General features: G+C 37.9%; 1 protein-coding gene across 4 annotated transcripts in view; it reads left to right on the forward strand.

Annotated features, from left to right (window-relative positions):
• Nucleotides 1-27063, forward strand: part of epg5 (ectopic P-granules autophagy protein 5 homolog (C. elegans)) — a 184822-nt gene extending 157759 nt beyond the window's left edge. For 2 of the 4 annotated variants that reach the window (XM_069924245.1, XM_069924246.1), the window contains exons 42-44: nt 2691-2903; nt 19885-19999; nt 24119-27063. In XM_069924245.1, the coding sequence (XP_069780346.1) occupies nt 2691-2903; nt 19885-19999; nt 24119-24301 (511 nt within the window). In that variant the 3' untranslated portion in view covers nt 24302-27063. Of the gene's footprint in view, nt 1-2690; nt 2904-19884; nt 20000-24118 lie in introns of those variants that run through there. The other 2 variants (XM_069924248.1, XM_069924247.1) reach the window with 2 other exon arrangements.
• The last annotated feature ends 524 nt before the right edge of the window (nt 27064-27587 follow it).

The following is a 27587-nucleotide window of genomic DNA, read 5'->3' on the forward strand; positions in this document are numbered from 1 at the left end:
ATGTGCATATGAAATTTTTAAGGAAGTTTTTAATGTTCTTGCACTTTATTTTAATTGGATCTTTAAAATCAATTGCACATTTTTCAGTCTGCAAACATACTAAGTTCTTCCCATTTTCAAAAGAGATAATGGAGTTACAAAGAGTAAGAACAGAAAATAAATAGGAATATTCTTTGACATGATTATTGTAGTTGTTAGCACAGAGGTAGCAACCAGTGTTCGAATCTGATGCTGTCTGTGAGGAGTTTGTACATTCTGTCCAAATCTGCGTGGGTTTCCTCTGGGTGCTCCGGTTTCCCTCCCACCTTTCAAAACATAAGCAGGTTGTAGGTTAATTGGGATATTTGGGCGGCACAGACTCATGGGCCGTAAGGGCCCTTTGCCATGTCGTACGTCTAAATTAAGCTAAATAGGCCACCTTGTCATTCCCACAATTCAATATGGTCATGGTTTATCCATCCCAGGCCTTAATCCTCCTCTATTCCGATACCCTGTAGCCTCCATTCCCTGACCTTTCAGAATACTTCCCAATTCTTTAAATCCTCAATAATCTAGCATCCACAACTCTGGAGTAGAGATGTTTCTATGCAACTTAGTTCAAAGTTGCCCACCCCTTAACTTGAAACTATGTCCCTGCAAATGAGAATCTCCCTTTGGTGATATGCCCTCTTAGGTTCTCACTTGAACCCTTAGTTTATCAGCATTATTTGGTGCCTGACTCTTATTTGATTGTCAAAATGCATCACTGACTTTTTTCACGCTCCACTCAATTTTCCATCTAATCTATATCTTGCTCAAACCGTAGACATCATTTCTGTCAACCATGACACCAGTTTTTGTGTCATCTGCAGACTCATTAATCATACCTCCTACATTGATGTCCAAGTGGTTAAGAAATATCATTTCCAACAAGTAACCGAGCACCAATTCTGTGGTACAGCACTTGTAACAGTCTTCCAATCAGAAAAGCATCCTTTCACCACTACCCTCTGCCTCCTATCATCAAGCCAATTTTGGATCCAATTATCCAGCTGCCTTGAATCCCATGTGTCTTAACCTTCTCGATTAGCATACTATGTGGGACCTCACTAGATGCCATAGTAAAGTCCAAATAGAAAACATCTATGGCCCTGCCTTCATCAGTCTTTTTAGTTACTTTGTCAAAAACCTGAAATTGGTGAGGCAGGATTTCTTTTGCAAAAACCCTTACTGACTAACCATAATCAGCTTTTGCCTTCCAAATATACATAAATCCTACCCTTCAGAAAATGCTGGAAATATTCTACAGTTCAGGCCACACGTAGTAAAAGAAACAGAATTAATGTTTTGGGTCAAAGACCCCAAGTCAAAACTGAGAAGGAGACAACAGAGGTGTGTAAGCTGCAGGTGAAGGATAGGTAGCGTGATTTTATTTAGGGAAATTTAAAATTGAACTTACTCAGAGGATTATGTAACCAGAGCATTGGACTTTGTCTGTATGGACTTCAGTAAGACATTTTTTAGGATAAAACTGGAGTGACGATGGGGATAAACTGCTAGCAGTTATCTCATTATTGAGTGAATGAGAACAGTTAGAGAACAAGAACACAGACAAAAGGAATAGGAATTACAAAATGCAGAGCAGAAAGACATGCCCTCTACGTCAGGCTGGGGATGTCTTCTGCATTTGACTTTAAGAATATTGTAATTTCCCTTATAGGTGAAAGCATTGGTTTTAGACCTGGGGTGTTCCTTTCAAACTGTATCAAGAATAGATTACTACTTCCTAGGGGATCCTTCACCACAAGATCTATTATTAAATCATCTTCTTTGCAAGTAAAATAGCCTATTTTAGGGTGGGTTCTGCAACGTACTGCTCTATGAAACAATCCCTGATGTTTTTCTTCTATGATATAGAACATAGAACAGTCATGCCTGCGCCAAAGATGATGTCCAAATCAAGCTAAAATAATGCAGGTTGCCCCTGATAGCTATCTCTCTATTCCCTTCATATTCATGCATTTATCTAGAACCCTCTTAAATGCTACTATATTATCTGCTTCCACCACAACTTCTGCCACCTAATGCTCTCTGTAAAGTAATAGCCCCACACATCTCCCTTAAACTTCCTCCCCATTACCTTAAATACATGTCCTCCAGTGTGTGACATCTTTGCCCTGGGGAATAGATTCTGACTGTCCTCTCATGATCTTATGAACCTCTATCAGGTCACCCTCAGTGTTCTTGCAGTTCATTAATATATAGATTAAAATCTTGCATTATGAATGAGAACGATTTTAGCATTAGAATTGGAAAACAAAAAGGGTGATGAGATGAGCATTTTTAATTTTATTTTCAAATTTAGTCTGTTTGATTTATCTTTTTTTTACGAACAGTCATTTCTGATGTTTGTAGTTTCTTTATTGGGTTGGGAAGGCAGGTGGTTTCACAAAGTAGCAAGTACATGGTAACAAATTAGTGGTCAAAGGATACTGAAGTCACATAATCATTCTGACTAGTGGAGAAGCTTCAAGTGCTGAATGGCTTTCTCCTGCTCCAATTTTCTCTAGTTTCAAACTAGAGCCCAAAAGTTCTCTGATTGTGGTGATTTTTTTTTAATATCCATTTAGTAATTTACTAATTATTTGCTAAATATTAAAGTGAGAGTTGAATCTCTGTTGAATATTAATGTTGCCAATTTCTAACAACAGTGCAAACAATGAAGTTAAACTGTTCCTGTGGTGGCATAAATTATTGCAATTGACATTGATCCAACTTGAGCAGAATGATGCAACTGGATTGGAACTTTTGATGAGGATACTAAATACATTGCAAGTGAAACAGAGTCATCTGGCAGAGGAAAGGCTCTCTTCTGGAATTCTGGGTGCAATTGGTCTTGGAAGGAAATCTCCACTTACAAATAGGTGGGTCATTTTGTGTGAAATCTAACAAAAATGAGCCAGATAACTTTTTCCCCCGTTGTCTCCAGTGGTTTATAAATTGGTAATATTTTCAAACGTTAAAAAATGAGTTGCTATATTTTTATGTTCACAAAGATATTTAACATTTTTAAATTTAATTTGAAGATGCAGCACAGTAAATAGGCCCTTCCAGCCCACAACCCCATGCTGCCCAAATACACCCATGTGACCAATTAAATTACTAACCCCATACATCTTTGGAATATGAGAGGAAATTGGAGCATCCAGAGAAAACTCACACAGATACGGGGAGAACGTACAAACTCCTTGCAGACAGTGCCAATTCAAACCCAGGAATCTGGCGCTGTAATAACATTACACAAATCATGCTGCCTAAATTCTTCCATATTTGTGTAAATTATGTTAACTATACTTGTTTAAGTAAAATGTTTCATATTTGATTTTTATTAAAATAAATCTAATCAAACCATTCTACAAAATCACTGGTAAAATAGTATTAAGATGTGTGTTTTCTAATCTTATTTGCCTTGGGTTCTTTCAGCTTTCTGACCAGTTCATTCTCCCTGGGTTTCCTCTGGGTGCTCCAGTTTCCTGCTACCCTTCAAAATGAATGGGGGCTGTAGGTTAATTGGGATATTTGGGTGACAAGTCCTTGTGGACAGAAAGGGTCTGTTACCATGCTTAAAAAAAAGAAGCACAAGTTTATTGCATATCTAATTTTTATAACTATTTTGTTTTGTATTTTCAACATCCACAGTATTTTACTTTTGTATACTATAAATCTGATTATTTGTGCCAATTTGGTGTGCTTTCTTATTTCAAATATGATCTTATATACCAAATTTATAAAATTCATAATATGACATATATTTTAAGAAATATGTAAACATATTTATATAATATTGAAGTCACACAATATTTAATGCCATCCTGTTGGTATTAATGGAATTTAATACCTATGCCTAATTACCCTTGTTGGGGCTTTTTGAAGTGAACTGTGGCAGCCCGCAATTGCGGAGATTCGGCCGGCTCATCGCGCGGCAGCAGACATGGACAGAGATCGCTAAAGCGACTCCCAGGACAACGAACCGACGGGGGTAGAAGCTGGGGCAGCATCAGACCAACAGTCCTAAAGTGGCATTGGTCAAGCTGCCCAGCTAACTCAGCAGAAACAGGCTGGGGAAGAAGGGTATTCGTATGCATGGATGTTCCCTCCCGCTATTGTTATTCATATGGATGACTCAGTCAATCAGCAAAAACAGCAGGAACTTGAACAGTATAAAAGCAGCCTTTCCAGCCCTATTAAAGGAATGAGCTTAACCGGCCACGCTCTGTGGGTGTGGGGGTGAGGGTGGGGGTGGGGTGGGGGGTGGTGGGGGGGATTTGGAGTCATCTATATTCCTGTCCAGATATGAGTTGCAGATTTCCTACCCTGAAGAATGTCAGTGAACCATAATGCTAGACAAGGGCCTCCAAAGTGGTCAATATCGACCCCTGGGGGTTGATAGGACTATCCAAGGGGGTCAATTGAACTTTGGGGTCAGCATAAAAAATACAACTTGCTGATACACATTTCTGATTTATGTATAATTAGTTTTTATTGTCTTTATTTTATATTGTTTACTGAAACATAATGATAATAATATAGTTACAATAATATAGTCACAAGACAGTGGTCTGTTGTTATACCTTACATTTCCACATGGATGCATTGACTTGGATTTTCTTTACTCATATGTTTTATTTTTTAAATACTCGATAAATGTATTAACTGTATTATTCATCATTAATATTGTAGTCTTGTAACATTTTAGCTTAGCCATAGCTTTATTTACAAGTATGTAATGAAAATCTGGGATGTGGCCTCATAATTTCCTGCTAATGGCACCAACTAGTCCAGAGACGGCCAGTGGATACCTAACACCCATAGCTATCAGAGTGGTGTCAGTGAACTGATAACTATGCATTTACTGTGTAAACGTTCCATATTTCTCGTAAGCACAATGGCGGCGGCTAATGCTAACAATAAATGCCGACAGTATTCACAAGAATATTTGAAATTTGGATTCGTACTTCTGTTTACTAATGAAACAATGCCTATAATTCCTGTTATATGAAAAGACTCTCAGTAATAAAACCTGCGAAAATGAAAGACCACCTCAAAAGGATTCACTCTGATAAGAAAAACAAAGATCTTGATTGTTTTGTAGGCACTGAAAGAAAAAAATCAGAAATCGACCAAATTTAAAGACATTTTTTAAAGCACCTGCCAGTGCTGATAATGAAGGAAGACTGAAGGCATCATACGGTATCTCCCTTAATATAGCAAAGAAAGGAAAATCCTATACCGTTAGTGTGATTATAATACCAGCAATTAAAGATGAGATTGAAAATGTTATGAAGAAAAACTCTCAACCTGTTCTAAAATGAATGCCATTAAGTGCAAATACAGTACAACAACATATTGATGAGATGGCTGATGATGTGGAGAAAACCTTGGCATCCAACATTGCAAGTTTTCCATCCAACTCGATGAAGCAACTTTCGGCAATGCAAATATTCCATGGCCTTTGTGAAGTATTATAATCCAAGCCTAAAGTGCATTGTTGACAAGTTTTTGTTTGCCAAGTACCTTAAAGGTGATGCAAATTGTGAGATATTTTTTCGATGTTTGGAGGATTATTTGAAGAAACACAATGTTCCCCTCAAGAATATTACTGCCGTAGCTACCGAGGTGCACCAGCAATGGTTGGCCTTTACGGAGGACTTGCCACCTTACTCAAGGAAAAGGTTCCCAATGTTATGCATACTGTTCACTATGTATAACACAGACACCATCTTGTTGCCAAGAAATTCAATGGTGAACTGCATAATGCCTTAAAAGTGTGTATCAGGTCAGTCAATAAAATTAAAGCATATCCTCTCAATTCACAATGATATATGAAAAAAATGATGAAACTTTAAATCAATTACTTTTCTACAATGAGGCAAGGTGGTTGTCAAGAGGTGAGAGCTTACAAAGACTTGTTGACTTGTATGACTCAAATGTGAAGTTTTTTTATGGAGGTGGCCCCATCTCTGTGACAAGTTGAAAAAGTATAAAAACCATCTGTTCTATTTGACAGACCTATGTTCAAAATTTAATGAAGTACAGAAACGTCTGCAAGGTAAAGATGCTACAATTGTTCAAGCTCGAATGATCCCGATAGGTTTCCAAGTAAAAATAGGCCTATTTAAATCTTCATTGGCACTGAGGGATTTTAAGAATTTTTCAAACTTATGGCATTTGGAAGAAGATGAAAATATTTTAGACTGTAATCTGGAGATGGACATAAAGCTCTTTGAAAAATTAAGGCAAGACTTTAAAGTGCATCTCAAGGACCTTGAGAAAATGCACGTATCTTAGTGGATTATTGTATTGTTTGATTTGGAAATGGAAAATCCAAACATTGAACCTCATTTAGAAGATGAATTCGTTGATATGTGTGTGGATCTTGAAGCTAAATCTTTGTTCAAAAGTAAAAAGTCTCAGTGACTCTTGGAGCAATGTAAATAATGCTACGAATTACTCCAAGCTTAGTGCAGTAGTTGAGCTATTTTTACTTGCATTCCCAAGTTTGTACATGGTTGAAGCTGTTGAGTATGCACTCGTACAATTAAGACTCGGAGACGTGATGCTTTCTCATCCTTTACTTCTATTAGACTAACATGGCTACTGAAACACGGGGTTATATTTATGGAAGGGTGACACCATGATGTAAGCATCATGATGTCCAGCAGAGGGCCGGGATATACCCCTGTGCGATAAATGCTGACTGGTCTCCTTCGAACTAATAAGATTACATCGGGCCCAGGGCTACAAGTGAGAATTAGAATACATCTCATGAGTAATTATAATTATAAAAGGGAAATTATTTAATAATAATCAGGGCACGTAGTCCTTAAAGCATTCAAGTGGTCTTCATTCTCTTTTGAACCGCCTCGGTGTTTGCTGTGCCGGTCTTTGCTCGGGACGCGTAGATAGTCGGGTCAGCGGCGACTGCCTGTCTTCGCTGTCCTCCTGGCTGCGTATCTCAGTTACTCCTCAGCTCTGCGACCGTCTCTGCCCACCCACCCCCATCAACTTGGCCTGAGTGGTGGGATGGTCAGGGCAAGCCATGGCAGGTCTGGTTCCACCTCCTCCAGCTCATGAGGCAGTTCATGGACCTTACTGTCAGTCACTGCTCGTAATTAGTCAATGTATTGCTTTTACAATCTGACCCCCATGAGAATGAACAGGGGCTCAATTTTTGTAAGATTACTCCTACCACCCATGGGTCTTTATATTGTCTTTAATCTTGTGTATGGATGGAATCCCCCCCAGAGGTCTGGAAGGCTGGCGGCAAAACTCTGCATGTCAAACTGCATGAGTTTTTCAAGCTTTGTTGGGACCAAGGAAAACTGCCTCAGGACCTTCGTGATGCCATCATCATCACCCTGTACAAAAACAAAGGCGAGAAATCAGACTGCTCAAACTACAGGGGAATCACGCTGCTCTCCATTGCAGGCAAAATCTTCGCTAGGATTCTCCTAAATAGAATAATACCTAGTGTCGCCGAGAATATTCTCCCAGAATCACAGTGCGGCTTTCGCGCAAACAGAGGAACTACTGACATGGTCTTTGCCCTCAGACAGCTCCAAGAAAAGTGCAGAGAACAAAACAAAGGACTCTACATCACCTTTGTTGACCTCACCAAAGCCTTCGACACCGTGAGCAGGAAAGGGCTTTGGCAAATACTAGAGCGCATCGGATGCCCCCCAAAGTTCCTCAACATGGTTATCCAACTGCACGAAAACCAACAAGGTCGGGAAAGATACAGCAATGAGTTCTCTGAACCCTTCTCCATTAACAATGGCGTGAAGCAAGGCTGTGTTCTCGCACCAACCCTCTTTTCAATCTTCTTCAGCATGATGCTGAACCAAGCCATGAAAGACCTCAACAATGAAGACACTGTTTACATCCGGTACCGCACAGATGGCAGTCTCTTCAATTTGAGGCACCTGCAAGCTCACACCAAGACACAAGAGAAACTTGTCTGTGAACTACTCTTTGCAGACGATGCCACTTTAGTTGCCCATTCAGAGCCAGCTCTTCAGCGCTTGACGTCCTGTTTTGCCAAAATGTTTGGCCTGGAAGTCAGCCTGAAGAAAACGGAGGTCCTCCATCAGCCAGCTCCCCACCATGACTACCAGCCCCCCTACATCTCCATCGGGCACACAAAACACAAAACGGCCAACCAGTTTACCTATCTCGGCTGCACCATTTCATCAGATGCAAGGATCGACAACGAGATAGACAACAGACTCGCCAAGGCAAATAGCGCCTTTGGAAAACTACACAAAAGAGTCTGGAAAAACAACCAACTGAAAAACCTCACAAAGATAAGCGTATACAGAGCCGTTGTCATACCCACACTCCTGTTCGGCTCCGAATCATGGGTCCTCTACCGGCATCACCTACGGCTCCTAGAACGCTTCCACCAGCGTTGTCTCCGCTCCATCCTCAACATTCATTGGAGCGCCTTCATCCCTATCATCGAAGTACTCGAGATGGCAGAGGCTGACAGCATCGAGTCCACGCTGCTGAAGATCCAGCTGCGCTGGGTGGGTCACGTCTCCAGAATGGAGGACCATCGCCTTCCCAAGATCGTGTTATGGCAAGCTTTCCACTGGCCACCGTGACGGAGGTGCACCAAAGAAGAGGTACAAGGACTGCCTAAAGAAATCTCTTGGTGCCTGCCACAATGACCACCGCCAGTGGGCTGATATCGCTTCAAACCGTGCATCTTGGCGCCTCACAGTTCGGCGGGCAGCAACCTCCTTTGAAGAAGACCGCAGAGCCCACCTCACTGACAAAAGGCAAAGGAGGAAAAACCCAACACCCAACCCCAACCAACCAATTTTCTCCTGCAACCGCTGCAACCGTGTCTGCCTGTCCCGCATCGGACTTGTCAGCCACAATCGAGCCTGCAGCTGACGTTGACATTCACCCCCTCCATAAATCTTCGTCCACGAAGCCAAGCCAAAGAAAGAATCTTGTACCAGAACACTCTCACCCACTTCCAGTGTTCTAGGTGAGGTTTGTGACAATGCTGTTCTTTGCAACCTGAAACCCAGATCTGGATGAACTGTAGACAGCCTGGTCCACAGATTGCAGGCAAACATTAGTTCTGCTGGGGTGCGTTTTGTGGTAGAATGCAGCATACACCAATAGGAAATCTGCAATTTTGTATGTTAGGGAAGCATTTAAAAATTTCATGGTTTTCATTGCTTTTTTGAATGTTTGTACAAAACATTCTGCCTCCCCATTAGTACTTGGGTGATAGGGTGCGGACAAAGTACATCTGATATTGTTGTCGCACATAAATATTTTTAAATGTTCTGATGTAAATTGAGGCACATTTTCCATAATTAATTCATGGGGCAATCTGTAAGTGGCAAAGCTAGCTCGTAGACAAGTCAATCATGGGATCTGCTTTGGTATTTTACAGCTGTGAAACTACTGGCTATTTGGAGTGTGCGTCCACAGCTATTAGGAAAGTCTCACCTGTGAATGGTCCAGCATGGTAGTTTGCCATTTGGCTGGAATAATTGTATGGGTACCCCATAGTAAATATCCTTCTTCGACTGATAGTTTATGGCAACATGTGTGGTAAGGTTTTAGATCTTTTGGAATGACTTCAGATTTGGGCCACCCATTGAGAGTAAAGTATAGGATCTTGCTTAACGTTGCCTCTTTTTGTGTTTCCTTTCCAATCATCTGGGCTCTGTTACAAGGACCCAAAACCCAGCAGCAATAGATATTCACCAAGACAAATGGTTACTTAAACAAAAGTTACTTTTAATTATCTTTAAACATGAAAACAGAATCACACTTTAACTTGTCACTATTGACTTAACTAACCTAACTCAACCCCCTTCTAGTTCTAAGCGCACGTGTATGAAATGTGTGTAAGTTCAGAAAAGTTCTTTGGTTCACACTCCAATCTCACTTCTCATTCCTCCAAGTTCACTGGTTGCAGGCAATTATTATACTGTGCACAGAATTTAACATTTATAAAGTTCACCAGGCTTTGGTGCTTGAAAAGTAAATGATTACAACTCAGGAAGGTTCTTGTTGTTTTTCAGAGAGAGATTTGTCGTTCCAGAACATCCACAACTGATTTACTTCCATCAGCCACTTCAGTGTCTTGCTGACGAATCTTGCCCCATCAGGGTTCTCCAGATGATCACCTCTTTCTTTCAGGTCATCACAGAGTTGCTTTTTGTTTCTCTTATTCTGAGTGAAACATTAGACAGCCAGTCCTCTCCACAAGGGCTTTGACCAGGCTGAACTAAGTACGCACAACCCATCTTAAAACTCTAGAACTCATCTCTCTCTCTCTCTCTCTCTCTCTCTCTCTCTCTCTCTCTCATTCACACACACACCCCTGTTTTACTCTCTCTGCTTGCAAACCACGTGACCCTCTTAGAACAGCAAGTTCCCTTCCAGACAGAAAACAGCTCCGACAAGCTTTCATTTCTTGCCTTTTTGTAAGCAACCAATCCATTAGTGAAATTTCTTGGGCACTCTCCAAGGCTTTTGAAAAGGCTCTGAGGCCCCGACGTGTTTAGCATTACCTGAGCTCCAATATTTTAAATAACATCTGTTTTAAACTGCTTGTATGTGACCTACACTAATAACACCTGCCCCAATTTAGCTCCCAAAAACATATCTATATTCTGTCACAGCTGTGATGGGACGTGGTTGAAGTTGTTCTTGGTTGACGGCTGCTGCCTCTGCTGTCCATTTAATAATTTCTTCTTGTTGTTCTGTCTCGGGTAGCGGCACGCGTGATAAGGCATCTGCACGGCTGTTGAGTGTTTCTGGTTTATGTTTTATATCACAGTTATACACCGCTAGTAGCATGGCCCATCTTTGAATTCTGGCTCCAGCTAATACTGGTATACCTTTGTGTGGCCCCAGGATTAAACCAAGAGGCGAGTTGTCTGTGATCAGGGTGAATTTTTTTCCATAAAGATATTGGTGGACAGAGGGCGTGGCAAGATGGCGTAGAGTCTAGACATGCAATCTCGACCTCTCCGGCCCCAGACTTTTAAATACCTGTTTGTTAACCCTTTGTTTTCAAGTTTAAACTTTTTAAATTTTAGTTTAAAGTATTAAGGAATTATGGCCACTAATGGTAAAAAGACTAAACCTCAAGTTCATAAGAAGTTACATTTTCAAAGGGCTGAAGATTTGGGGCCTAGAAGGCTTGATACATCCCCAGGCTTAATCTCTTCATTGTCTAAACCCCAAAGATTGCCTGTGGGGATTGGAAAAAAAAATACCTATTACTCACCAAATGAAGGATGGCGCTGGAATTACCCGTTCTCTGGACGAAGGATCCCAATTTGGAAAGCCTTTCGATTTCAATGGAAGGAGCACACAGGAAGACAACTCCATTGTTGAAAATGCATCAGGTAGCATTTCAATCTGAAGAAATAATTTTTCTTCGTAAATTGATGAAAAAACGAGAAGCAGGGGGAAACCAGCAGTGACCCCCTGAGGAAGTCGGGGTGCCGTCACTGGGAGTCCAGACCCGCAGTAAAAATTTTTAAATGCCTTCAGTTGAGTTGCACCAGGAGCTGCAGTTACCTTGTTCTGCCACTATGTCAGAGAGAGCAGAGCTGAGCTTTACTGAATTACAGTGTATGCAATTAAATGAAGTTATTCAAGCTGTTATAAAACCTTTGTTGAGATCTCAAATTAATAAAATGGCTCAAATGAATGCTGGTATAAGTTCAGAATTAAATATGGTTAAGACACGTGTGGATGCATCTTATGAAGAATTTAAAAAATTTCAGACTGCTTTTTTGGACTGTAAACAACAAGTGACTTCTAACACAGAAAAAGTGTTGAAGGTGGAAAAATCAGTCATAGAATTAGGAGATTGTGAGAAGGAGCTAGAAAGAAAAATAGATTATTTGGAAAATCAAAGCAGAAGGAATAATGTGAAAATTGTTGGTTTGCTAGAAGGTATAGAAGGACAAGATCCTTTTCGTTTATTTAAAGTCAGGATTCCGCAAATATTAGGGCAAGAATATTTCTCTGGGGGATTGGCACTGGAAAGAGCCCATAGACCTTTAAGAAGAACACCCTCAGCTGGTCAACCACCAATTCGATGTTTGAGTTATTTGGATAGAGAAGCAATACTTCGACTTGCAGTACAAAATGCGAGACAACGACAAACCCCATTATTGATTCAGAATAGCAGAGTCTTTTTTTATCTTGATCTGAGTCAAGAGGTCATTCAACGTCGACGTCGATTCAATCCAGTTAAAGAAGTTTTGTGGCGTAAAGGTTATAAATCTACTTTTCGTTACCCTGCAGTGTTGAAGGTGTTTTATGGAGACTATCAATTTCAGTTTTTTGAAACTGATCGTGAAGCAATGATTTTTGCTGATTCATTGCCAGATATAAGAGGACAAAGACGTAGTCCACCATTATCTCCTAAAGAAAAATCTGGTTGCTCTGGAAATGACAGAAATGGGAAAAACGGGAATGGAAAGAGTCTACCTTCTTCTGAAATGGGATTTTCGAGATTGGAATCTTCTGGATGAAAAGAAGAATTTTCTTATTCTATTTTTTCTTTGAAATCATTGAAATCATCAGCTACTGGTGGGTGACCCCCCCCCCCCCACCCAATTTTTGTTTAGGGGATGACTACCTTTTGGTCGTTTTTTTGAGGGGGGGATTTTCTTTTTTTCTTTATCATTCTATTTATTTAGTTTTTAATTTGTGATTTTTTTTTTAATTGGAGGGCCTATATATGTTGATTTGAGTTTTTATATAAAGATATTATTGGTATTTAGTAATAATAGTAGATATGCCAAAGTTGAGGTTTGCTACTTTTAATGTTCGAGGATTAAATAGTCCGATTAAATGTAAGCGAGTCTTGGCATATATTAAGAAAATGAAAATTGATATTGCCTTTTTACAAGAAATACATTTGAATGTGAAGGAAAGTGTAAATTGAAAAGGAATTGGAATGGACATGTATATTCTTCTTCATTTAATTCTAGAGCTAAAGGTGTAGCAATTTTGATACATAAAAATTTATCGTTTGAATTACAATCAATGGAGGAAAAGACAGGATGTATTGTTAAATTGAATTGTAAGATTTTTAGTGAATTTTGGACTTTACTTAATATTTATGCTCCAAATGCAGATGGTGAAGTTTTTATTTCGGATGCATTTTTATGTTTGGGTCAAGCTAATGATAATATTTTAGTTGGTGGTGATTTTGTGTTTTGGAACCTTTATTAGATAAATCTCCGAAGAAAGTTAAAAAAAAATCTAAGATGGCAATCCAGGTCCAAGCGTTGATGAAAGACCTTAATTTAGTAGATATTTGGAGACGTCTTAATCCGACAGAGAAAGATTTTTCCTTTTATTGCTAGTATGTGGAAAGATACAAATATGATTGATATTAATAGATGGCATAATGAGATGAAATATTGTTTAATAATGGAAAAAATTAAGTATGTTTCGCATGATAATTATAATGTTTTTATTAATGTGGTTACACTCTGAATATTTACATTTCAATTTATATTGATTAGATTTTAATATGTATATTTAACTTTTTTTTTTAATTTTATGGCTCTCCTTAGGAGAGTTGGCTGAAGGGGGGGGGTTCTTTTCTTTTAGTGTTCATGTTTAATTGCTGTACATGTCATATTATTTGTTTTTTGAATGAATAAATAAAGTTTTTTAAAAGATATTGGTGGAATTTTTTTTTACACCAAAAATTATTGTCAATCCTTCTTTTTCTAGTTGGACATAATTGCATTTGCTCGTGGTTAATGTTCACAAAGCACAAGTTACTGGTTGCTCACCTTTTTCTGTGATTTGGGATAGTACCGCTCATAGTCTAACTGGTGAAGCATCCATGGCTAGTGTAACTTCTTTACTAGGTTCGTAGTGGATCAGCACCTTATTTATTGACATTAGTATTTCCTTTAGTTGATCAACTGTGTTTTTAGTTTCTGTGTTCCAATACCATGTTTGATCTTTCTTTAATAATTGGTTCAATGGCTGCATAGTGTAGGAATATTAGGGATATGTTTATCACTACTGAAAACAAGTCCTAGGAAGGACTGTAATTCCAATTTGTTGGTTGGGTATGGGGCCTTCAAACAGATTCTATTCCTGCTGGTTTCATTCACACCCCCTCATTGTCTATTGTACACCCAAGACACATTTATCCTTTTGTAATCATATATTAGCCTGTTGTACTCTGGTTAAAACTTTTTCAAGGTTTTGTAAATGTTCACTGTCGTTTCAGCCCATGATGATGACATCATCAAGGTAACACGCAACTGAGAGTCCATGTAGTAATTTGTCCATTGTTGCTTGAAAAATCGCAGGTGTTGTTGAAATTCTGTAAGGCATGCCCGTATCAGAGAATAGTCCCAGATGGGTATCGATTGTCACATGTTCCCTTGATTTCTTTTGTCTAATTCTATCTTTTGCTATGCTTGTAACAAATCTAGTTTTGTGTATTTTTGCCCTCCATTTAGTGGTTGGAACAATTCTTCTGCCTTGGGCATGGGGTGTTCAGGTATTTTAAGTGATGGATTGACGGTGATTTTATAATCAGCACAAATGCAAATCTCACCATTTGCTTTTCGTACGGGTATGATGGGCGCTGCCCAATCGCTGTATTGTATTGGTTCTAATATGCCTTCATGTTTTAGTCAGTTTATTTCAGCCTCAATTTTCCTTTTCATAGCAAATGGGACTGTTCTGGCTTTGAAGAATTTTGGTTCTGCTTTATCTTTTAATTGCAGTTTGGTTTGAACACCTTTGATTTTCCCCAGTTCGTGTTGGAAAACCACTACGTGGTTGTTGAGGATTTGTCAAGTCCTGGCTGGGAGGTGTCCATGTGGTTTGCATTTAGTATTGAACCGATTTCCAGCCAGTCTTCGAAAAAGTGCTGGTCTCTGGGTATCTACAATGTAGAGAGAGAGAGTGTTCTTGGTTGCTGTTGTTTGTATTGTACTTGGACTGTACATTTTCCAAACACTTTTATTTTGTCTCCTGTAACAGATCTCAAGTTATTTCAATTGTTCTTACTGGGAGGCGTGGTAGCAAGTGGTCCTTTACATGTAACAGCATTAGGGACACCTCTGCCCCTGTGTCTAACACCATCTTCAGGGGTGTCTGTTTATTTTTAGCTGCATAAAGATTGCTGTGTTTCCTTCCTCCATTTATTCATAAGATGTGTAATATCTCAGGAGCTGAAATTTCAAGAGCTTGAAGGTCAGCTGTTAGGCTGTTATCATCGATGCTAGGTTGCCTCTCTCTCTGCAATTGTTTTGACTTTAGCTGCCTGCTTATTTGCAGGCCACCTGTGGTCTAGAAGTGGACATTTAGCTTTGATATGTCCTTCTGTTTGCAATGGTTGCATTTAGAATTTTTGAAGAAACAGTTTTCTGGTCGGTGGTTGTATTTCCCACAACAGAAGCATTGTTGGCGGGAAGACCTCCTGGCCAGTAGGTCTGGTTGACCCACATCAAGTTTTTATCTGCCATTTCAGAGCTGCAGGCAGCCCTCTATGCAATATGTAATGAAACATCTTCATCCATTGCTAATAATTTTTGCCTTGCTTGGCAATTTGCCAGCCCCATCACTAATCTGTCTCATAGTACCTGATTTAGAAACTGCTCAAAATGACAATGCTCCACTAGTTTGCGCAACGATCCCAAGTATTCACCTACTGTTTCTCCTGGTCCTTGTTTCCTTTCATAGAATCGTTTCCCCTTTCACTCTTAATCCTTTGTCACCTACCCTCAGTGGAAAAAGCCTTCCTACATTTACACTGTCTTTGCCCCTCATAATTTTAAATACCTTATCAAATCTCCCCTCATTCTTCTACGCTCCAGGGAATAAAGTCCTAAACTGTTTAAACTTAATTCAGTTCCTGAAGTCCAGGCAACATCCTAATAAATCTCTGCACTCTTTCTATCGTATTGATATATTTCCTATAATCAGGTGATCAAAACAGCACACACTGTACAAAGGATAATAAAGCAGTTTTGACAAAATTGAAGTTACAATATAATACATTACAAACATAGCAATTTGAACGTTTGATTCATAGATCTAAACAATGTTATTATGAGTTAGGGGACAGAGCCCATAAAGTTTTGGCTTGGCAAATGAAAACAGAACAAGCATCAAGAACTACTAATGCTGTAAGGAAAAATAATTCAGTTACTTTTAAACCTCAGGAAATCAATGACCAATTTTTAACATTTTATCAGAAATTATATGCTTCTGAGGGAGTTCGAGAAGATGGTTCCATTGAATCTTATTTGTCAGAATTAAATTTGCCATTATTAGGGGAAGATGATGTGAGGAAACTGGATTCTCCTTTTACAGATTTATAAATAAAGGATGTTATTCAACAAATGCCTAATGGGAAATCTCCAGGAGACGATGGGTTCACTGTTGAATTTTATAAAACTTTTTATGATGATCTGTCCTCTTTATTTATGGACATTCTTCATCAGGTAACTCAAGAACAAGCCTTACCAGATTTGTGTTTAAGCGCAATAACAAGTTATACCAAAAAAAGATTCACCCTTTAAAAGTAGCTTCATATTGGCCAATTTTATTGAATGTGGATTATAAAATAATAGTGAAATTACTGGCCAATAGACTTGTTAAGTATTTACCACAAATGGTACATGCTGATCAGAATAGTTTTATTAAAAATAGGTATGCTTTTGATAATATTCTTAGAGTGATTTCACTGATCAATGCTTCACGTCAGCAACGTGACCTACCAATGGTAGTTGCATTAGATGCTGAAAAAGCTTTTGATAGGGTCGAATCGAATTTTTTATTTAAAGTGTTGGAGAAATATCAGTTTGAACCCCTTTTTACAATAATCCTGTAGCTAGGGTGGCGACAAATGGTCAAACCTCTTCTTTCTTTAAATTATCGTGTTCAACTCATCAAGGTTCAACTCCACTGTCGCCAGCTCTATTTGCGTTGGTCATCGAACAGTTAGCTCAAGCTATTAGACAGAATGAGAATGTTAGAGGTATAAAGATAGTAGATGATGAATCTATTTGTCTATTTGCGGATGATGTTCTGATATATTTAACTAATCCAGAACGATCTTTATTTTACTTGCAAGAATGTTTAGAACAATATGGTAAATTATCAGGATACAAAGTGAACTGGGATAAAAAGTGAAATATTACCAATTTCTGAAGAAAATTACGACCAGTGCAAACAAATTACTAAACTTCGTTGGACTGATAAAATTAAGTATTTAGGGATAATGATTGATGTAAATATTCAATCATTGTATAATTTAAATCACATACCACTAATGAGAAAGATTAAAGCTGATTTGATTAAATGGAAGAATTTATCTTTGTCATTAATAGGTCGAGTAAACTGTATTAAGATGAATATCTTTCCACGAATTCAGTATCTTTTTCAATCGATTCCTTGCCCCTGTAATTTCTACACTAGCCTCCCTCAAGATTCGAGGGAATATCTTGTCAAGCTTTGGGGATTTATCCACCCTCCTATGTTTTAAGACTTAAAGCTCCTCCTCCTCCTTTAATCTGTATAGATTCCATGACCTCGCTGGTTGTTTTCATTACTTCGCACGATTCTGTGCGAAGAAAAAAATTTAAGATTTAATTTTTAATCTTAGTTTAGATCTACAGGCCATTTCAGCACACGTGTTCTTGCTGCACAATTTACACCCAATTAACCTACATTTTGAAAGGTGGAAGGAAACTGGAGCCCTCAGGGAAAACCCAAGATGACACGGAGAACATAAACAGCATGGGATTCAAACCCCGGACCTGATCACAGACACTGTAAAGATGTTGCACTGACCGCTATGCCAAACATGCTCCCCATATACTTTGGCTCCACACAAAGCTGACCACTCTAATCTTCAAGAGGACCAATTTTATTTCTTACTATCCTTTTGCTCTTGATATACTGTAGAAATCTTTAGGATTTTCTTTCACATAGTCTGCCAATGCAACCTCATGTCTTTTAGCATTCCTTATTTCTTAAGGTTTTTCTTGCATTTTTTATACTTTTTAGGTATGGTACCTCATTTGCTCTGTGACAGAGTATATAGATACATTTTTGGGAGATAAATCGGGAAAGGTTTGTTAGAGTAGGTTACATACAAACACTTTAAAACAGATCTTATTTGAAATACTGGATCTTCTGCTAATGCTTGACATATCGTCTCCAAAGCTTTTGCAAGAGATTTGGAGAGTGCCCAAGAGACTTCACTAATGGATTGTTGTTTACAAAAGGCAACAGATGAAAGATCTTGTTGGAGCTGCAGATTGTCTGGGGTTGTTCTAAGAGGGTCATGTGGTTTTGCAAGCAGAGGGGGTCATACAGGCTGTGTGTGTGAGAGAGAGAGAGAGAGAGGCAGAGATCATTTGTACAATGTAACAGCAGCTGGGACTGGAACAAACTTGTGGAAAGCCTTTTGGAAGGCGGCCTGGTGAAAGCCCTTCTGGTTCATGCAAGAGGAGAGGACTGGCTGTCTAATGTTTCACTTGGAATAAGAGAAACAAAAAGGAACTCTGTGGTAACCTGAAAGAAAGAGGTTATCATCTGGAGAACCCTGAAGGGGCAGTTTTTATCAGTAAGACACTGAAGTGGCTGATGGAAGTAAATCAGTTGTGGATGTTCTGGAACAACTAATCTCTCTCTGGAAAAACAACAAGAACCTTCCTGAGTGGTAACCATTTACTTTTCAAGCACCAAAGTCTGGTGAACTTTATAAATGTTAAATTTTGTGCATAGTATAAGAATTGCCTGCAACCAGTGAACTTGGAGGAATGAGAAGTGAGATTGGACTGTGAACCAAAGAACTTACATGTACACTTAGAATTAGAAGGGGGTTAAGTTAGTTAAGTAAGTCAATAGTGATAAGTTAAAGTGTGATTCTATTTTCATGTTTAAAGATAATTAAAAGCAACTTTTGTTTAAGCAATCATTTGTCTTGGTGACTATCTATTGCTACTGAGTTTTGGGGTCCTCTGGGCTCGTAACAGCTCCATGTTTCCTATGCTTGCTATACACATGTCTTCTTCCAAACCAGATTAAGGGGATGCAGACTCTGGGAAAGCAAAGGGCTGCTGCAGAGTACCAGAAAACAGGGAGTACACCCCATTTGAGGAGAACCAGAGAAGACAGCTCACTGCATCAGTGATCAGGGCAGCAGACCAGTGAGGAGTTTTGTGGCTGAAGAGCAAGTGGCAGATTGCTGGTAACGCAAGATAAGGAACCCACGCAAACTTGGGGAAACTTGCAGTCAAAGAATTTACACCAGGCTGCTGGAGACTAACTCTAGACTGGCTGAAGGGATACCAGGTATCAGAACTGGGTTGTGAGAGGGTGCTATGGATGGGAGGAGTGCCTGAGGGGTCTCGAACGCTGAAGGCTTCCTGTCAGAGGTTTGGATCTTGAGCTTGGCTTGCCAATCATTTGGTCTGAAATTTTCAGAGGCGACAGGAGTGCTGGAGGTGAATCCACAGGCACTGTGTTTCTGAAGGAACTCTCTTTTGCTTCTCTTTCTCTGACTGTAAGGGGTGCTTGGTAATTTTACTGATGATAACAGACTGTATGCAATTTCGAGTAATATTACATCTGTTCTATTACCTAACAATAAAAGAATCTTGAAACAGCATCTGTGAGAAGAGAAACAAAGGCAATATTTCAGGTCAAGTATGCTTAATCACATCTCCCAATGTCTAGTTCTATAAATCCATTTTCTTAGGATTCTAATTAGTTGCCTTTCCTGAGCAATACTTAAAAACAAAACCTTTTAGTGCTGCTTTATATCATATTAAAATTTCTAATTGTTCATTTCTATAGGTTTCGAGTAGTAGCTAGAAGCATGTCAGCATTCCTGCTAGTTCAGCTTCCTGCAGAGAATTGCATTCGTCTGAAGCCTGGCACAGAACTACAACTGTCTCCCAAAGCACAGCAAGTACTGAGAACTTAATTTTTTAAAGAAGATTGCAAAATAATTACAAATTAAAAAAATTATTCCAACTGCCTTAATTAACTACTATTTTCTTTCCCCGTCCTCAGATTCTAGCATCCATTTGGTTAACAATTTGATAGGTTTTATCCCTTGTTCTCTATTCAAAAGTCTTTTTTTTTTTTGCAACAGTTTGTGTTAAAAATGTCCTAATCCAAACAAAATATATTTTAGTTGCTTGAAGAGTTTTTCCTTGCCCTGATCGAGTTTATTTTTTCCTATCTTTTATCCTTCCAAAATATTTCCTTGTAATATTCTGTTTTCCAGGCTCAAAGCCTGTGAATTTCTTGTGTTTTCACACTAAGTCTGGACTCGTGTCAACCTTCAGAGGGCAGTCTTCTCTGAACAATCTTCAGCACTTGAATATCTCCTCTTCTTTGCAGGGAGCATGTTCATAAACAGGAATCATTGTAAAGAAGGCTGGAGAAAGTTGAGAAGTGGCATTTTAATTTCTGCAGTATGTAATCCCATAGTCTATAATTAGACCATTGAACTTTGATTCTACCAGAATTCTTAAATATCTTTCACCTTCAGTAATTTAGATGTACTCCACAATAACAGTATGTGTGCTGGCAAATCTATTTAGGAATTATCACCCATGAGGTTTCATGCATGGAGTCACCATTAAATTTATTTGTCTGCTATTACCAAATTGAGATAAATATGCTTTCAAAATATATCAAACTTTTAACAAACTGAAACATTTAACAAACTGAAACAGATTGAAGTTTGTCTAACATTATTTCAATGCATAGCTTTAAATTTAAATTTAGACATACAGCACGGTAACAGCCCACAAACCCATGCCGCCCAATTGTGTGTTCATGCTGTGTAAAACCTGGTCGGTAACTTAGAATTGGAATCTTACATGAGTATATTGTTAGAACCAAACAAATAAAAAATAACTTAATTGTTTGCAAGTGTTAGTAATCAATGAATGCCCTCTACAAATGATGCCAAACTTTATCCCACTCAGTTATTTAAAAATTGAAGTATAACGAACAGCACATTCTCCTTAATTTAAAGAAACAATGATGATACCTTCTGCCTAATGTGCATTTTGGTGCATCTGTCAACTATTTATAAGTAAAGATTGAGGAAAGAAAACTTGTTAATCAGAAAGCACATTTTAAATGCAACCTACCAGCTTTGAAATAAATATGCTCTCATTTGTTGAATTTAATATCCATTACTTGTAATGGACACATTCCTGATGACCCACGTCATCCAAAATGTGATTGACAGTAAAACTAGTTTTGATTCCTTGTGCAAGGACTCATTGCTTATGCATCATTTTTGAGACCAAAAGCACATTGTATACTCACAACTTCAGTTTAAATTTGAAGATTTCTCAAGAAAATCCTTCATCCATAGAAAATGAACATCACACTGATAAGTATGCTGCAAAACAATACAGAACTTTAAAAAAAACACAGGGATTAGTGGATGTAAAGAATTAATTTAAGTACTTCATGTTAAGGGTAAGGGGGCAAAACTTTAGGAGAAATGTTAGAGGATGCTTCCTCACTCAGAGAGTGGTGGCAGAAAGGAATGATCTTTCAGAGGAGTTAGTTGTGGCAGGGTCCTTTCTGTCATTTAAGAGAAGGTTGGATGTGTACATGGATATGAGGGGGTTGGAGGGTTATGGGCAGAGTGTGGGAGGGGGGGAACTAGTGGAGTTGTTCAAGTGAACCAGTGTGGACTTGAAGGGCCGACATGGCCTGTTTCAGTGCTGTAAACTGTTATATGTTATATGACTAGCTCATATAGTACTGCCAAATGATTGTCACTTTTTTCAATATAATTGGAGGGTATGAGAATTAGGCATTGTATTTAAAATATAATCTCCATAAGCTGGTTAATTTAAACTTCAGTATAAACTTTTTTTGCAAATGTTATTTATTAATCAAAATAAGTCATACAATAAGAATACAAGTAAATACATAATATTTTATCCCATATAATCCCCCACCCACCCCTCCTAATCCCCCTCTAAACTACCCCAAAAGAAAGAAAAAAGAGAATAGAAGAGGAGATCAACTTGCATAACAACCTTCAACTATTGCCATGGTTTAGTGCAACCCCAACGACTGTGGGGGGGGGGGGAACTATTACAAATTCAAGCCCATATATCTCGTATATGGGCTCCAAACTTTAACAATGAAAGGATAATTTTCTTTTCCAAGACCTCATTTCCAAATGCCACCGTTGAATACTCAAATCAGTCTCATTTTTCCAAGTAATTGCCAAATATTTTCTCGCCACATCTAATGCCAATCTCAAAAAGGCAATTTAAGACATCTAATTTTAATTTCAAACTCAATTTCCTAATATAACCCAATAAAAATACCATAGGATCAAGCAAAATTTTAAATATAAATAAAACTTCTCAAAGTTTCTTAATTCTATTCCAAAAAGGTTTCACATAACCAAGTAGAGTACAAGAAAGAGCCAACTTGTTTATGGCATCTAAAACATAAATCAGAAGAAATAAACTTATACTTCCTTAACTTCTCAGGAGTTAAATATAACTGATGAATAAAGTTATAATGAACCAATCTATACCTTGCATTTACAATTTTAATTATACTATCCTCACATATTGTCATCCAATCATGAAAGAGAAATATGAAATTTCTTCAAATACTTTTTACTTATTATCAAGTTAAAGCCCTATTGTTGGATAATTTTGGGTGTACATTATGGTTGCCTAGGTGGTCTAAATTTGAAAGTTTACTTACTGAAGGGGGCAAGGGAGGATTTATATCTGAGATGCATGCTTTATTACAGAATGAAATGATTAAGCCGGATATTCATAAATCTAAATTAAAATGGGAAAAAGATTTATCCATATCTATTTCTCACGAAACTTAAGTATAAACTTGATAAGGACCCAGAGTTCCGTGAGCAAAAATATTTTTCTTTTAATTCATTTTATAAAATGTGAGGTAAAAACACAATGCTGGATAAACTCTGCAGGTCAAACAGCATACCTCATGTTGCAAAGACAAAGATACATAACCAACATTTAGGCTTGAGCCTTTCATCAAGGTATGAAAATGTCACCAGGCATCCAAACAAAATGGTAGAGGGAGAGGTGGATGGATGGAGGAGCATGGTCCCAAAGGCAGGAGGCAAAAGCTGGATAAGGGAGGGAGGGCACAGCAGCAAGCAGGGAGCAGAGGGATGACTTGTTGGCTCATTGAATAGAGAGCAAAGGAGGTGGAGAGCTAAGGGAAAGAAGACTAGGGGAAAGGCAAAGGAGGAAGAATAAAAAATAGGTTAGCAAAACCGGAGAATTCGATGCTCATGCCATCTGGTTGGAGAGTACCCAGATGGAAAATGAAGTGGGATAGTACAACCATGATGTCTGCAGACTTTCATGTGCCTTTGAATAGATGGAAAATTTTCACAAGAAAGAGCACCTCAGAAGACAGAATAGGTCCTAGCTTAATAGCGCAGCCAAAATATTGTACTTCCAGTCATGTTGCACTCATTGTCATATTATCAAATATTATATTTTTTCTACAGAACTTAAAACTCAGTTCTTTGGCCTTGGACATAAATGCAACTACTAAACCACAGCCAACAGCCAGCTCTGGTTCTTACTGAAGCAAACAAAATACAGTATAAACCCCTGTAATCCAGAATTCAAGCAATTGGCAGCCTCAAGCAACCAATAAAAGAAATTGCAGAAAATAAATAGGTAAAAAATACCAGTTTAGAATTGGCATCCCTCGCCATTAGTTCACCTTTCACACAATGGTCAACTTCAAGCAACTAAAAAATTCACTTATCCTGCATCTAACAATCCCCATGGGTGCCAGATACCAGGCGTTTTACTTTAATATGTTCTAAACTTCATGTAAATGTCATTGAAGGTCACTTTATATAAACCAGTTTCATATATTCAGGTTCAGCACTTTTGACACCCTGCATATTCTATATTATGCTCATATTTCTGAATCACTATGTATAATATTGATTATAATTTCACACTGCAAAATGCATTATTTTATATTGAGACCATTGCAACCCAACCTTATGTTTTTATTTGTATTTCAGGCTTTGAATGTACTTGAAACAATGTCATTAAGCAAGCAGTATGCAGACTACCAAGAGGAGATATCACAGGCAAAGTCGTTCATCAAAAACCCAAACTATTGTCTTTGGGATAGCAACAAGTTACTAGCTATTCTTATTAATTTACTTTACCCTGGCACACATTATTTGGATATTATCCGATAGATATTTTGACAGGGAAGATTTCGGCAGACATTTTGCAAGAATGTTCTTCGAAAAATGAATTTGAACTAAAATTTAATTATTAAATTTGTTAATGAATGATTGTTGGGATAATGGTAAAACGATTGCTGTTTACAAAATATGCTGTAATTAATGGCCACATTTTTGGACCAGTGTGTAATATGTAGTAATCTGTAATACATAGAGCAAAAAAAATCTGCCAGTGAATGCATTCCATGTTCTTGGAAGATAGTGAAATAAATAAGTAATCTTTAAAAATATTTGGGAAATGTGCAAGAGAACATGGGCACTATTTTATCCCTCTTCATATAAAAAAAAATTCTAAATTGCTCAGCATTTTATCCAAACATTAAAATATACATATTTACTTTAAATGGCCTGGATTTTGCAACAAGATAACAAGCAGTCTGTCATCCAGTAACAACCTGGATTAGTAAAGCATCTTTTGTGTAGTAAATTATACCATTTCATGAGGTTTATTGAAAAAAAAATTGAGATTGATGTACAAAGAAAGAGAGATTGAGGCTGCTCAACAAAATCTCAGTCACAATGACCTAAATTTTTAAGAGGAGAAAGTCAGGGAGGGAACATTGGAGATTTGGGCAGAGTGAATAAAATTACAAAGTGAACAAATGGGAAAAATACAGATATTTTGGGTGTTTATAGGATGAAGGATATTACAGAGAGTTTTGAAATCAAAATTGAGGTGTATTAGATGACCTTTAGTTTGAGAAGAATGAAACGTGTAAAGATGGACAAAAACTAATTGGAGTTGTCATTTAACTCTGATTCTGCATTTCAGTTCCAGAGCCCTGCAGTTATCTGAATCTATATTTAGAGTCTGTTACAATTAATCTTTCAATTAGTTCTATTGGTCAGTGGAAATGGTTTGTGTTTGCCTACTCTGACTGATGCCTTCAGAATTTTAAATTGCTTTCTCTTAAATTGTATCTTTGTAATTTGCCAAATAAACCTGTGTTAATACTTGATCACCTACAGTATTTATCCCTGTTGTGGCATCTAGATCTGAAGTACTGAAAAAGGATAGACTAGTTGCTGTTGTCCTGATTTAGTTCAATGGGATTATTTCAAGGTTTCTTTATTGTCATGGCAAAATTTGTCAACTTTTTCTTGCCATAAAAGCACACAGAGGCACTATTACCGTAGCCATGCTTGTAGATATTAGAACAAAGAAGCAAAAGAGAGTCCCTTCAAAGACACCCAAGTGATGGTCAACTCGATTCCTGCATTCCTGTAAACTCGAGCTCACAGTTCTGAATTTCCTATACGATCAGGAAGCTTTCAGCTCCCAAGCCTCTTTGAGGATGCTTCTTACCATCAGTACTCTCAGGAATCCCAATCTTGATACCTGGTTCCCACGAGTCCACAGCCTGTGTAGTTTCTTCAGCCACTAAACCCCTGTAGGGTCCTCTCCCAAACTGCTCCTGCTTCTCAGCTTGCCATGTTCTCCTACTTCTGGTGCCCTACACCAGTCTGCTGAAGCCCCACAGCATGTAACCACTCATGATCTGCCAAGGATGGGCGCCATCATCATGGACACAGACCTCTGTAGTTTCAAGAAACTTTTTAAAAAAAAAATAGAGCAGTCAGGATCATGACCCCATGGAGGAGTGCTGAATCTCCACTCCTCGCTCTCCTGGGTCCATATAAATGTTAAGCTCCAGCAGAGCTGCCGTTTTCAGGTATTTAAGTGGAACTGTGAAATTTAGAATCATTTAGCAGTCATGTAGGTTTTCTGTAGACATAATAGCATGTGCATAATCATACTTGCATTAAATTATTTACTTTTGTGCCTCTTGATTTCAGGATGCTATTTTAATAGACATGGAGTGCTTACTCCTTTCATGTATATGATGCAATGTATTATTTTTCAGAAGAATTGTTTTCTACATTAGTGAACTGATGCTTCCAAAGTTGTTTGACAAATTCTCAATTGGAACAAGTTCACAATTGTAGCAACTTGTGTGCCATATTATCTCCAACTTCACAAATGTATATTTTTACACCAGTAAACACCAGCTGTTGCATAAGATTTCAGTGACTAATACTAGATTTACCATGCTTATTTTGCATGGAAAGTATTATTGATATTTCACTGAAGTTCTTGCATAGAAGGAGAATAAATGTATTCAGCATTACCAAAATTGGATGTCAAGAGTGACCCAATTTTCAAAATTGCCCAATTATATTGAGTATAAGCAAATAGTTTTGTAACTTAAAATTATACCAGAATACTTTTAAATTGATCTAAACCCATCTTAAAAGCAGTTGCCTACTTTTGTGTGAATTATATTTTTCCCGTGTTGTGTGACTTAAGTTTTTGCAGCATATTGTAGATGTTGCTTTGCACTTTATGGATGTGAATAAAATTAAGGTTAAAGTCTAATAAGTTTTCCTGCACTTAGCAGATACTCAACTTAGTTACCAAATTTTTGAGACTTGTATAATTAATATAATACATGTTTAAATTGTAAAGATACCAGTAATATTTGAAACATGCAATGGGTTTTGATTGTAAAAAAAAAATGTTGGTCCTTATGGAATTGGATGTGCATAATGTAATAATTAAATCAGTTTATTGTACAACTTGAGTTTTGAGTCGTGCTCAGTTGTTTTGCTGTATATAAATTGCATTATGGATTTTTATTATGTTCTTAAAATCTTGATGTAATTGTACTTTTGGAATTAAGATACTGGTAAAATAAAGATATTCCCTGCCTAAATATATTGATGCATTTAAATTTCATTCATGTTTAATGTATTTCAAAAGTGCATTTTTATCACTGAATAGAACATAAATATATTCAATATAATTTGATACCTTCCTACTTTGTAGTCATTGGCTCATTTGTATCCAACTGAGATGTTTTTGAAAAGCAATAGCTGTTTTAATATCTGGACCCAACCTGTTTACCAACTTTTCTAAAAAAATTGATGGAACTACAAAGCAGGTCAAGAGAGAGTTAACATTTTAAGTTAATTTCCTGAAACATAAACTCTTCTCTCATCACAGAAACTGTCTGATCACAGTTTCAATCACAGTTCCAGCATCTATAATTTTGATATCCTAAAATATAGGAGCAGAATTAAGACAGTTGGCCCATTGAATCTGCTCCACCATTTGAATCATGGCTTTCAACCCCATTTTCCTGCCTTCTCGAACCTTTGATATCTTTACTAATCAAGAACTTGTCAACCTCCGCATTAAATATACCCAATAATTTGGCCTCTACAGCTATGGCAGCAG

This window comes from Narcine bancroftii, chromosome 3 (assembly GCF_036971445.1).
Source record: "Narcine bancroftii isolate sNarBan1 chromosome 3, sNarBan1.hap1, whole genome shotgun sequence".
Lineage (NCBI taxonomy): Eukaryota > Metazoa > Chordata > Chondrichthyes > Torpediniformes > Narcinidae > Narcine > Narcine bancroftii.